General features: G+C 43.5%; 1 protein-coding gene across 2 annotated transcripts; it reads right to left on the minus strand.

The window, feature by feature from the left end:
- Positions 1-405: 405 nt before the first annotated feature.
- Positions 406-9,490, minus strand: B2M (beta-2-microglobulin). 2 transcript variants are annotated; one of them, XM_053365084.1, is made up of 4 exons: positions 9,335-9,487; positions 4,968-5,240; positions 4,611-4,648; positions 406-618 (listed from the first exon to the last, which is right to left on the minus strand). In XM_053365084.1, exons 1-3 carry the CDS (start codon positions 9,402-9,404, stop codon positions 4,638-4,640), a joined length of 354 nt encoding a protein of 117 aa, XP_053221059.1. In that variant the 5' UTR covers positions 9,405-9,487; the 3' UTR covers positions 406-618; positions 4,611-4,637. The 2 variants fall into 2 exon arrangements, with proteins under 2 accessions (XP_053221059.1, XP_053221058.1); XM_053365083.1 differs by lacking the exons at positions 406-618; positions 4,611-4,648 and having other exon boundaries at positions 4,933-5,240; positions 9,335-9,490.
- Between the last annotated feature and the right edge of the window lie 2,649 nt (positions 9,491-12,139).

Below are 12,139 nucleotides of genomic sequence, written 5' to 3' on the forward strand. Positions count from 1 at the left end.
GCCTTTCTACTTGCTTCTTTTTGGAAAGATTCAAATTCCTACAGTATAATGAGAAGGATGGGAAGGATTGTGTTGATGAACACTTTTATTGTGTAAATAATGTTGTCTTGTCTTTTCCTCTTTTGATTTTTTTGACTTCGTATCTTTGTTATTTATTTTTTCTTTTCCTCTTTTTTGTTCCTTTAGAAATTTTCTATTTTCTACATAATTTTCTTTTTCTTCATATGTAAAGAGATAGCACATGTTTGTATAGATATGTAAATTTTTAATCAATAAAGAATAATTTAAAAAAAAAAAATCCTGGAAGATTTTGCTGATAGAAGTATTTGAAAAATCAACAGAAGGTTACTTTTTTTTTTAATGAAGCCACACTGCAAATCACTGGATGTTACAATAAATGCTGATTTCCAAGCCAATCTTCAATTGTCTGCCTACAGTGGACAACATATATGAAAGCCCACACCATACATTTCAAAGTCTCAAGCACAGCCCATCAGCAGGTCTTGATGTATGCGGTTCATAATGGAAAACTATCCAGAGAGCTACATAATCAGTAGAAAAGCAGGAACAGTACAGGAAGAATGTTCAAGGAGCAATAAAAAGGAAGGCTCTTTGGACCTGGAGAGAAAAAACATAAAACCAACTTTTATACTGACTCATGTGGGGAAAAAATCCAACAGTGGATCAAATGCTGCCAAACTACAATTAACCTCAATGTGGTCTTGAGCATCATTATTGCAACCTAATCTTGCCTGTTAGTGGCAGGGGAAAGCAGGATAGATATGCAGAAGAGCACTTTGAACAGTGAGAAGTATTGGGAGAGCTAACTAAGGGCTGAGCTGCAAATCCAGAAATCTCTTGGTTCATCAGGAACTCATTGGGTGGCCTTGACCAAGTCACCCCCTCTCTCTCTTAGTCTCAAGCCCCCCCCCCCCCAATATAGGCGGCAGTACTGATTTCAGAAGGGTTGAGGAGCATGTGGTGTAGTGGCTAGAGTGTTGGACTACGGTCTGGCAGTCCAGGGTTCGAATTCCCAAATCAGCCAAGAGACTTGCTGGGTGACATTGGGCTAGGCATAGGGCCTTCTGGTGGTTCCTTCACTGCAAAAAGTGAGATTACAGGGCACCATGCAGAGGGCCTTCTTGGTGGCGGCACCCGCCCTGTGGAATGCCCTCCCATTAGATGTCAAGGAAATAAGCAGATATCTGACTTTTAGAAGACATCTGAAGGCAGCCCTGTTTAGGGAAGTTTTTTAATGTTTTATGTTTTATCGTGTTTTTAATATTCTGTTGGGAGCTGCCCAGAGAGGCTGGGGGAACCCAGCCAGATGGGTGGGGTATAAACAATAAATTATTATCATCATCATCATCCCAGCCTAAACTACCTCATAGGACAGAGGATAAAATGGGAGCAGAGGCAGAAAAGAATGCATGTTACCTTGTGTTCCTTGGGCAGCAGGGGGAGGGAGGTGGGATATAAATGAAATAATAAAATAAAAATGATGTTGGACTTTAGGGGGGACATTCATCCTTGCATGTATTTGTTTTCCTGTTCCCTTCTTATCATGCCTTTTTGTACAACTGTGGGGCAAGGCTGCTTTGCTCTTCTGTCGCAAACTACAAGGAGTGGCCTTTTTACAGTGGGAAATGGTAGGTTTCATATACCCCCCCAAGGGAATGACACAGTGGTTGTAGATGGGGCCATAGGAAGTTCAGCACACATTCAATATAACCCTTGTGGTGGGTACATTTTATGGTTTGCATTCATTTTTAAAAACCAGTCTGTTCCGTATTGCTAAGGGTTATCTGTGTGCAACTGTATATATAAATAGAATACAGCGGTACCTCTGGTTGCGAACGGGATCTGTTCCAGAGTCCCGTTCACAACATGAGCTGTACACAACCCGTGTCTGTGCATGCGTGTGATGTCATTTTACGTGTCTGCGCATGCGCGAGCAGCGAAACCCGGAAGTAACCCTTTCCGGTACTTCCGGGTCGCCGCAGGACACAACCTGAAAAAAATGTATCATGAAGCAAACGCAAAACAAGGTATGACTGTAGTGTAATGTTAGCACACCATAACAGTAAAATATCATTTGTATTATGACGCTATAATCCACCAATGCTGATTTTTAAAAAATAGTTTGCAACTGCCACCCCCACCCCCCCAAAAAACCCCACCAACAGTTTCTGGTCATTTGTCAATACAGTTGCCAGTGACATAAAAGGTATTTTTAAGTAAATCATTTAAAATCAACACTGAAAGGAGTTGGTTGGTACTGGCATCCATGCTGTGGCATGGCCGACCCAACTCACTGGGTCGCCCTCCCATCAGATGTCAAGGAAATATACAACTATCTGACTTTTAGAAGACATCTGAAGGCAACCCTGTATCAGGAAATGTTTAACGTCTAATGTTTTACCAGTTTTTATGTGCTGTAAGCTGCCTAGAGTGGCTGGGGAAACTCAGATAGATGGGCGGGATATAAATAATAAACTTATTATTAATTTATTATTAGTATTAGTATACATGGGCAGGCTGAAAATTATGTGCTGTGGGAAGTACAACAAAATGGCTGCCTGCCATACTCCTCCTTCCTCCTATTGAATAAACAGGAAATGTGGTTGGGGAGGAGGGAGAGAGGGCAGCAGCAGAGGAAGTTATATTGTGCCTCTCCCCGAGAAAAGACCGAGTCTGAGCTGGAGAGCATGAGATGCAAGGGAAAACTAGCTGTGTACAACCAGTGGTGGGTCAGGATGGGGAGGACAGAGGAATACATATGGTTGGGGGGGAATAGGGTTATAGCCACCTTGCTTTGCTTGCAGAATTCCCCAGGTTCAACCCCAGACATTTCCTGGAAGGGCTGGGGAAGACCCCTAGAGAACTGCTGCCAGTCAGTGTAAACGATGCTGAGCTAGATGAACCAATGGAATGACTCACTAAAAGGGTGCTTTCAGTTTTGCATTACACCCAAAGGGGGTATAATATGTTCCATAGGATATTCATCACAGTGGTTGCTCCCCCTGACCTGAATGCTGATTAAAAGACTTGAGGGTTCGCCCAGCACCTCAGAAGTTAAGAGAGAGGTTTGGGGCTCTGAGGGCTTCCCACGTTCTCATTTACTCTGCCCAACAGATTTCAGATTCTCACAGCATTCTACGGTGTTGTGGCGCTTCGCCTTTCCTTCCTTATGATTGTAGCCAGAAAAAAAATATTTTAGCAATAAGCAATTCATTAAAACAACAACTACAAAAGCAAGGTGGCTAACAAATGTGTGCTGAGCTGCGATAGGTTCAGTTTCCTAGTATACGTCCAAACCCCACTCTTGAATAAAAGTCAGAAGAGTGGATCAAAGGGTATCTGCACTGATGAATATTGTGCTACTCTTCTGTTCCTCCTGAAAAAAGTTGGGCTTTAGGCCCTTTGAGAAAGAGAGCCATGGAGAAAATACAGAACAGCTATGACTGACTGGGTGCTGGTGGTGTGTGGATGCCTTGTACGAAGGGAAGAAACAAAGCACAGCAATTCCACACTAAGGCTCCAATCTGAACTCTTTACCTGAGAGTAAGTCCCACTGAATTCAACAGGACTTACTTCTGAGTATACACGGTTAGGATTACACTATAAATGCCTAACATGGAAGCACTGAAGAAGCCTTGTGCTCCCCACCTAAAGTTAAGCTTTTGAACCCCCAGCATTTTGAAATAATTATTATATATTAAAATGTGTTGTATTCAGCTTTTTATTTAACTCACCGAGTAGCTACACTGAAATAGCTACGGCTAACTTTGCTCCATGAATTTGAATGGGTCCACTCTTGAGTAAAAGCTAGCTGAATAGAACTATTCTATTCATTTATGAATCACCTTTCATGAGTTTCAAGGTGACGTACAGTAATGGAACAGCTAAAAACAGATTCAAAAGCAATACAATACCCCCTCACACACTATAAAGACATATTTTTAAACAATGTGAGGAAAGGGGACAATAGTCTTTGATCTCTCCACAAAGTATCATCGCAAGGGGTAAAGCTATGTTATAGCAAGACGCTCGAAGGCAAAGTTCTGGAAAAAAATGGTCTTGCAAATTTGTGGAGAATCTGGCATTACATGGCACTGATTGGCTAGTACCTCAGATATCACAAACCTGCCTACCCCCAATCTCTAGAGCAGTTTGGCCATCTGAAAAAAGCTTCCCTATTTCCTCAATTAAGACCAACCAACCAACCCCCTCTGACAAATAAATGTGTGGATAGCAATTTAATTTTTAAAAATAAAAATAAAGGCAAAAAGCCCACTGGAATAGTGAAGTAGGGCAGATGGTGGGCCAAACCAAAGATCAATTCGCTGCCAGGTACATCCATCACAGTAACTGCAGCTGGGAGTAAAAGATATGGCTCAAGAATTAGGTGCAAGTTCCTTTTCATATTATATCTGTTTTCACCCACAGTTTATAACTAGTCCAATACAAAATTGATTGATTTGTCCCTTATGAGAGAAAGGAAAGGTATTTCTTTAAATTAAATTATCATTCATTAGTTATTTTTGATAAATAACTACACTTTTGTAAAAAGTGAAGATTAAATTAAATAATAATCATCTATATCTTACCTTTCCTGCTGAGGGGTCATTTGGTTATTACTCTTGCTCTGTAGAAGAAGAAAACAAGGTAAGTGTCTCTCGGACATAAATTGGTCCAATATTTTATGACAGTGTTAATCTGAAGCGCCTACAGATTTCTTGCAACTTGCTGAAAGATTATGGTCAATGAATGTCTACTGCTCTTGCAAAGGATGACTAGTTGTTCATGACAATTTGTAGCAACGTACAGATGCAAATCTTAGCCTGTGAATGTCATCTGAAGATGGGTGTTTTCTGGAGGGACTACAGATGGCAGAGAACAGCTGTTCATGTTTCAAGACTTGACAAGAAGGGAAGAGAAAGTAGACTACAGTGGCAGATACTCACCCCATTTGACAACTTTTGGTCCAGCAAGGGTGCTGTGTTCCACTCTGCAGGCAACATCTTCCCCATCTGGAGTGACCTTGGCATAGACAAGGCGATTGAAGGCCCAGGTTTTATCAAAAGAAAGGTCAGACTGTTTCACATCAAGTGGCTTCCCGCCCTTCTCAATTGTGATGTTGATTTTGGGAGGGTGGAAGTTGTCCACATAGCAATTCACAATGTTTTCTGTGCCCTTCTCCACAGGATAGCGGGAATAAACTTGCACGTTGGGAGTTCCTGTAAGAATGGGTGAAAGAGGTAAAAAGACAAGGTTTAGGGAATACAGGTTATCATCTGCCATGCTTTATTAGCTGTGCACTCAAGGGCTATATCCGACCTAGGAGATAAATTTCCTACCTGGACATTGCTTCCATACAAGAAGCTGCATGTATACAGTGGTACCTCGGGTTACAGACTCTGCTAACCCAGAAATAGTACCTTGGGTTAAGAACTTTGCTTCAGGATGAGAACAGAAATCGTGCTCCGGCAGCATGGCAGGCCCCATTAGCTAAAGTGGTGCTTCAGGTTAAGAACAGTTTCTCGTTAAGAATGGACCTCCAGAACAAATTAAGTTCTTAACCTGAGGTACCACTGTACTGTCAGAGACTGAAATAGCCCATGTGCCCATTTTGCTACATGCACATAGAACAGGAGCCCACTAGTCCAAGGTGATACCTGGTTTTCAACATCTAAACATCACGGTTTAACGATATATCACTATGCTTGAAATAAGGGTGGAGCTGTGTAGAATCATTGGCTGGCTTAACAGATTTCCCCACATAGTGACTTTTTTTGCTGGTGCCTGCTGCTGTGATTTGCTGCCCCCTGCATGTATTTGACTTTCTGTGGATACATACAAGTGTCTTTCTAGCCTTACCTGTCCTGGAGGTGCCATGCATTGAATGTAGAATGTTCAGCATGCAAAGCAGAACTGCCCTGCCGCCCTTCTCCAGACCTGTGAAATCTCTGGTCCTCTAGATTTTGTTGGACTACAACTCCAATCCACCTGGATCACTAGCCATTGCTAGCTGGGGCTGATGGGAGCTGGAGTCCAACAAAACATGGAGGGCCACAAGTTGCCTATTCCTGCTCTATGCCGTTCATCTTCCCCTTCTGGGTTGAAGCCTAACCAAAAGGTGGTTCACAACAGCACTCTACCAGTGTACTAATATACAATAAAAAGAGGGTCCCCCCAAATGCATGTTTTGGGGCTAAAGATGTCCTAAAAGTAGGTTCTGGGCCTGAAAAACCAGAAGATTACTGCGTACGTACTAGGAGAAAAGGGAAATAAAAAGTGAAAGCAACATTTGATCTGCACTCATAAAAGACCAAGACGCCATTTCACTTGCTTTTCTAGCTGCATGTGATAGTAATGAAAACAGAACTGGTCAAAGGCCAATGACTAGTCAGAAAGTCCCTGGAAATGAGCCAGCAAGGGGCAATGGATAAATTATATGTTAATACGCCACCTTGAGTTCCACCACAGTAGTAGTAGCAGATATAAATGTAAGTCTCCACTGTTTAGGTATCTGAAATTAAAGGAACATTCTGGTGTGTGTTTAACTCCTTCCCTGCTGGCCACCTCCGTGCCACTGCCTTTCACTCCCCGCCCTCCCCAGTGTTCCAGATGAATGTTTTACACATCTGGAAACTTAAAAGCAAAGCAGCTTGGGGCAAGGAGTAAGACACACCCTGTCCTCAACCCTAGGCCACAAAGTGCAATGGATCACCCCCCTACATTTTCAGACAACGGCTTCAGCTGCTGAGTGGAAGGACAATTTCAGGGACAAGATTTCTAATTGTCCGTCTACTCTGAGACAAAAGTGCACCAGGAAGTAGTATCCAGGAACTTGGTCCATTAGTGCAGGGATTTACACTTGCACAAATTCCCCTCCATTCCCACACTATGGCACACCCTTCCCAAATCCACTGCAGAGGGTTGAAGTAACCCACATGACAGATTTAGTTCAGATCCACAAGCATAAGCGCTTAGGCACACTTCCACTTCTCCCATGCCTATAAAGCACAGATCTGAGCAGTTTTTCCTTTGCCTCGCTGCCTTTCCACTTCCACTCTTTAGTGCTAAATCCAAACAAACCGTGATCTGCAGAAAACACGACTGCCGTTTGTTCCAATTTGATACTAAAGGTCAGGTTTCCCCGGGGGAAAGCGGTGGTGCAAACTGAGGTGCGGATGTACCCTTAATCTTTGCTCTACCAGAACAAGTTACTTAGTGCTGTTAGATACAACCCACCATTATTTTGACATAAAAGCAGCTGCGAGTGTGCTCAAGTTTCATCAAAGCAGCAGTGACTAAGGGGGTGTTTTCTGGTCCAAGTATCCTCTCCTCAAACTGCTATTAGCTGTACAGTAGAAATAAACACCAAGGTGTGTTCTTCTGTGGCAGAGGCTTCAAAGGGGTGCTGCGATGGGAAAACAATGTCAGGCCAGAGCCTCAATCTAAAGCACTCCTGCACTGGCTGCTTTTAAGTAAAAATGAAAGCACTGGGAGATCTTGTGGCAGACTTCCTGAGACTTGTGTAGCTTGGCCCTGTGAGTCTCTTTTTAAGTTTTCCACTATTGCCCTGGCAGCATTTCCAGCTTTCAACACAAGCTTATCAAGGGCTTTTTTATGACAGTACTCACTGGTGCAGAGTACGGCCAACCCTCCCTCTCTCGTTGCCCACAGCAGCCATTTTGTGATGGCACCCATGACACTTTTATCAACATACAAGTACTGGCACGTCATTTTTGACCCCAGAAAGTTCTAAAGCTGACCCTTTGCGCATACATGCGCTGGAAACCCAAAACGGGAAGGAGATTTTCAGGAAAGCAGTAGGGGGAATTGAAATGGCCCCCAAAACAAGGGTTAGCACATGTGGGCTTCCTTCTCCTGAGGAATATCGCTGGGGGAAGAGAGAATCATGTAGGTGCTGTCACTATGTGGGGGCGAGATTGGGCACAGAGGGCAGCAACTTTTGGGAGGAGGTGGGTGTTAGCTAGCTTAAATACCCCCTTTCTTTCTCCTAGGGAGATAGTGAATATGAACTCTCCCTTCCCCACAAAATGATTGTGGTGTGTGTGCATGAATTTACCTGTAAACTGCCTAAATTCACATTTTAGAAATTCTATTCTCTTGAGTTTAACAGCTGTAAAATCCTATAGTCTACAGTAAAGGAAGGAGGTGGCAGGGAAGGAAGCACTTCAAGCTTAGCTTACAAAGACAGCACCACATAACAAAAAGTGTCCCTTCTATCAGGATGTTAATGTCTCATTGGAATCAGAAGGTACCTTGAGCTCCAAAAAATCCCACTGAACAGAGATACTTCCGCCCTCCCTCTTCTCGAGTCAACTCCCATTTTGCATTCTAGAGCTAAGACAGCATTTCTTAGGAGCCCTGTACTTGTGGTTTGGGCCGGAAGTGTGACAAAGGAACCAACGATGTTTTAAGAAGTTAGAAGCACAAAGGAAGACGAAAAGCTTCTCAGATGCAGGGAAGCCATCATGAGCCTTTATTGTTTTCTACTGACTCAGTCAGGTCAGCTGCTTCCTTCTGCCCCATCAGCTTTGGCAAAACATGTTTTAGGCCCCCCACAAAAACCCCCCAAAATAATCAAGGAGGCACTCTTAACTCTTTTAATCACCCCAATTACCCAACAGGATGAACTAAAACAACACAACCTATACGTGTTTACTCAGAAGTAAAACAACATAGCTCAGTTGGTTAGGGGAAAAACATACAGTACTTAGGTATACAGGCATATGCAGGTTGTAGGTTCGATCCCCATAAGGGGGTTAGACTAGATGATCCTCAGGGTCTCTTCTAACTCTTGGATTCTATGAAAAACCTAGTTGTGTTCGAAGCGCTTGCTTAATATGATGTTTAGGTTCACAAACACTAAGGAACACTGTAGCACCTTTAAAAGCTCAGGCGGAAAACTTATACAGGAGTAGGACCACAGTGGGACTTAGGGGGGAAAGCGTAATTAGGTTTGTTCGCCAAGGTCGCCATCCTTATTTCAGAGTAAACACACTTAGAACTGCGGTTTAACAAATTCAGGATAGCACAAGGTTTCTTAGTCTAAAGCCTGCTTGACGTATTCCACGTCTGCCACTATGGATCTTTTAATTCTTTAGCAGTGCAACGCTATTAAAACCCACCGAGTTTCACGGTGCTAAATTTTGGGCCAGTGGGCACAGGGAGAGGTAACGCGTGTCAAGCTACTCGTGAGAACGCGCGCCTCTTAACCCGTTCACGAGGTCTACCCCTGCAAGACAGCCGAAGCGGGAGAGGGAAAGGGTTGGGCGGGCTGCAACATAGCCTTACTTACTTGGAGTGGCCTCCAGGAAACCGACCAGGAGCACGACCGCCAAGCACGACAGCATGAGAGCCTTCGCCATGGCAAAAGGTGACTCGCAGCGTCCGCTTCGGAGTCTCGAAACTCGGCGACTGAGACGGCAGAACTCGGCCGAGGGAACTTCACGCCCAGAAATCGCTCCTCGCTGACCAATCACAATAACGCACAGATCACGCATCACTAGTAGCCGGGGAGATGTCTCAGCGCAAGCTGGCTGAAAGGCCCCGGGGACTTTCCAGCACATGCGCACTCCTGCCGCTCGATTATTTTTATTTTTTTGTATACTGTATTTTACTTTCAGTTTCCGTTGCTTGGAAGGCAGGCCAGTTCCGAGAAATGGGAGAAGCGCCGCTGCGGCAACAAGATAACAACTGAACCAGGGCCAGAGTGCAAGATGTTTTTTTTAATTATTATTATTATTATTATTAATGTTCCACAGGTTCAGATAAAGAATGATGCCTGTTCAGAACCTGTGGCATATTAATAATTAATAATAAGAATAATAAGAATAATAAGAATAATAATAATTGATAGCACAGATGGGGTTCCCTTTGAGGAAAGGTTGCAACGTTTGAGACTTTTTAGTTTAGAGAAAAAGCAACTACAGTGGTACCTCGGGTTACAGATGCTTCAGGTTACACACGCTTCAGGTTACACACTCTGCTAACCCAGAAATATTACCTCGGGTTAAGAACTTTGCTTCAGGATGAGAACAGAAATCGTGCTTCGGCGGCCCAGCAGCAGCAGGAGGCCCCATTAGCTAAAGTGGTGCTTCAGGTTAAGAACAGTTTCAGGTTAAGAACGGACCTCCAGAACGAATTAAGTACTTAACCCGAGGTACCACTGTAAAGGGTGACATGATTTGTTGTTATTGTTTAGTTGTGTCCGACTCTTCGTGACCCCCTGGACCAGAGCATGCCAGGCCCTCCTGTCTTCCACTGCCTCCCGCAGTTTGGTCAAACTCATGCTGGTAGCTTCGAGAACACTGTCCAACCACCTCGTCCTCTGTCGTCCCCTTCTCCTTGTGCCCTCCATCTTTCCCAACATCAGGGTCTTTTCCAAGGAGTCTTCTCTTCTCATGAGGTGGCCAAAGTCTTGGAGCCTCAGCTTCAGGATCTGTCCTTCCAGGGAGCACACAGGGCTGATTTCCTTCTGAATGGATACGTTTGATCTTCTTGCAGTCCATGGGACTCTCAAGAGTTTCCTCCAGGACCATAATTCAAAAGCATCAATTCTTTGGCAATCAGCCTTCTTTATTGTCCAGCTCTCACTTCCATACATCACTACTGGGAAAACCATAGCTTGAACTATACCAGGGGTAAGCAACCTAAGGCCTGTGGACCAGATACGGCCCAATCGCCTTCTCAATCTGGCCCACGGACTGTCCGGGAATCAGCATATTTTTACATGAGTAGAATGTGTCCTTTTATTTAAAATGCATCTCTATGTTATATGCAGGGCCTGCCTGGTGTTTTTACATGAGTATAATATGTGCTTTTATTTAAAATGCATCTCTGGGTTATTTGTGGGGCATAGGAATTCATTCCTTTCCCCCCAAAAAATATAGTCCGGCCCCCCACAAGATCTGAGGAACGGTGGACCGGCCCATGGCTGAAAAAGATTGCTGACCCCTGAACTATACGGACCTTTGTCGGCAAGGTGACATGATATAAGTCTATAAAATTACTGTATGCATGGCATGTATAAAATAGATGTAGATGAACTCATGAACATCCAATGAAGCTGAATGTTGGAAGATTCAGGAAAGAGAAAAAAAATTTCTTATTCACGTAGCATATTGTTAACCTGTGGAACTCACTCCCACAAGATGGTTAGAGGCAGTATTGCTTCTGAATACCATTAAGAACAGGATGCTGAACTAGATGAGCCCATTGGCCTGATCCAACAGGCTCTTCATGTCCTCTTACCTAAGGTGGATGCACCTAAGGGTATACAGATGTTGCAAAAATGGAAGGTGGCGAGGTTTATATACCACAATAAAAATTGAAAAGCTGTTTACATACAATAGCATGAGATATTTGTTAAAATAGCAATGAAACCAGACATTCAAAATTGTAAAAATAAAATTACCAAATACAGATAAAACCAACAGCTTTAAAATATACATACTAAACTATGTCATAGCAGATAGTTCAGTGAAGGTGTCGAGCCAGTGCCCAGCAAGTGTGAAAAATGAGAATTCCATAGGGATCATAAGGAATTGAAAAGACAGCTGCCAATATAATGCCATTAGGCGAATCTTTGTTGTGACTGCGTTTTAAATACAGAGTGCAATTCTGCGTGCAGCACCACAAAAGCCTGAGAGAGTTTCCAAGCAGGGAAGCCAAAATGTGCCAAGAAGCTGGGGCGACTTCCCCGAGGACAGCTTACTATATTAATAATAAATAAATAAATATTTATACCCCACCCATCTAGCTGGGTTTCCCCAACCACTCTGGGCAGCTCCCAACAGAATAGTAAAAACACAATAAAACATCAAACATTAAAAACTTCCCTAAACTAGACTGCCTTCCGATGTCTTCTAAAAGTCAGATAGTTCCTTATTTCCGTGACATTTGATGGCGTTTGACATTTGGCGCTTAAGCTTTTGGCACAGGATGCCCTACAGAATCATCGAATGGTAGAGTTGCAAGGGACACCCTGAGGATCATCTAGTCCAACCCCCTGCGATGCAGGAAATCTGGGGCTCGAACCTGCAACCTGGATCTTATCAGCTGAGCGAAGCGTTGGTTTGGCTCTCCTTTTATTCGGTACAGG

Source organism: Podarcis raffonei, chromosome 14 (genome assembly GCF_027172205.1).
Source record: "Podarcis raffonei isolate rPodRaf1 chromosome 14, rPodRaf1.pri, whole genome shotgun sequence".
Lineage (NCBI taxonomy): Eukaryota > Metazoa > Chordata > Lepidosauria > Squamata > Lacertidae > Podarcis > Podarcis raffonei.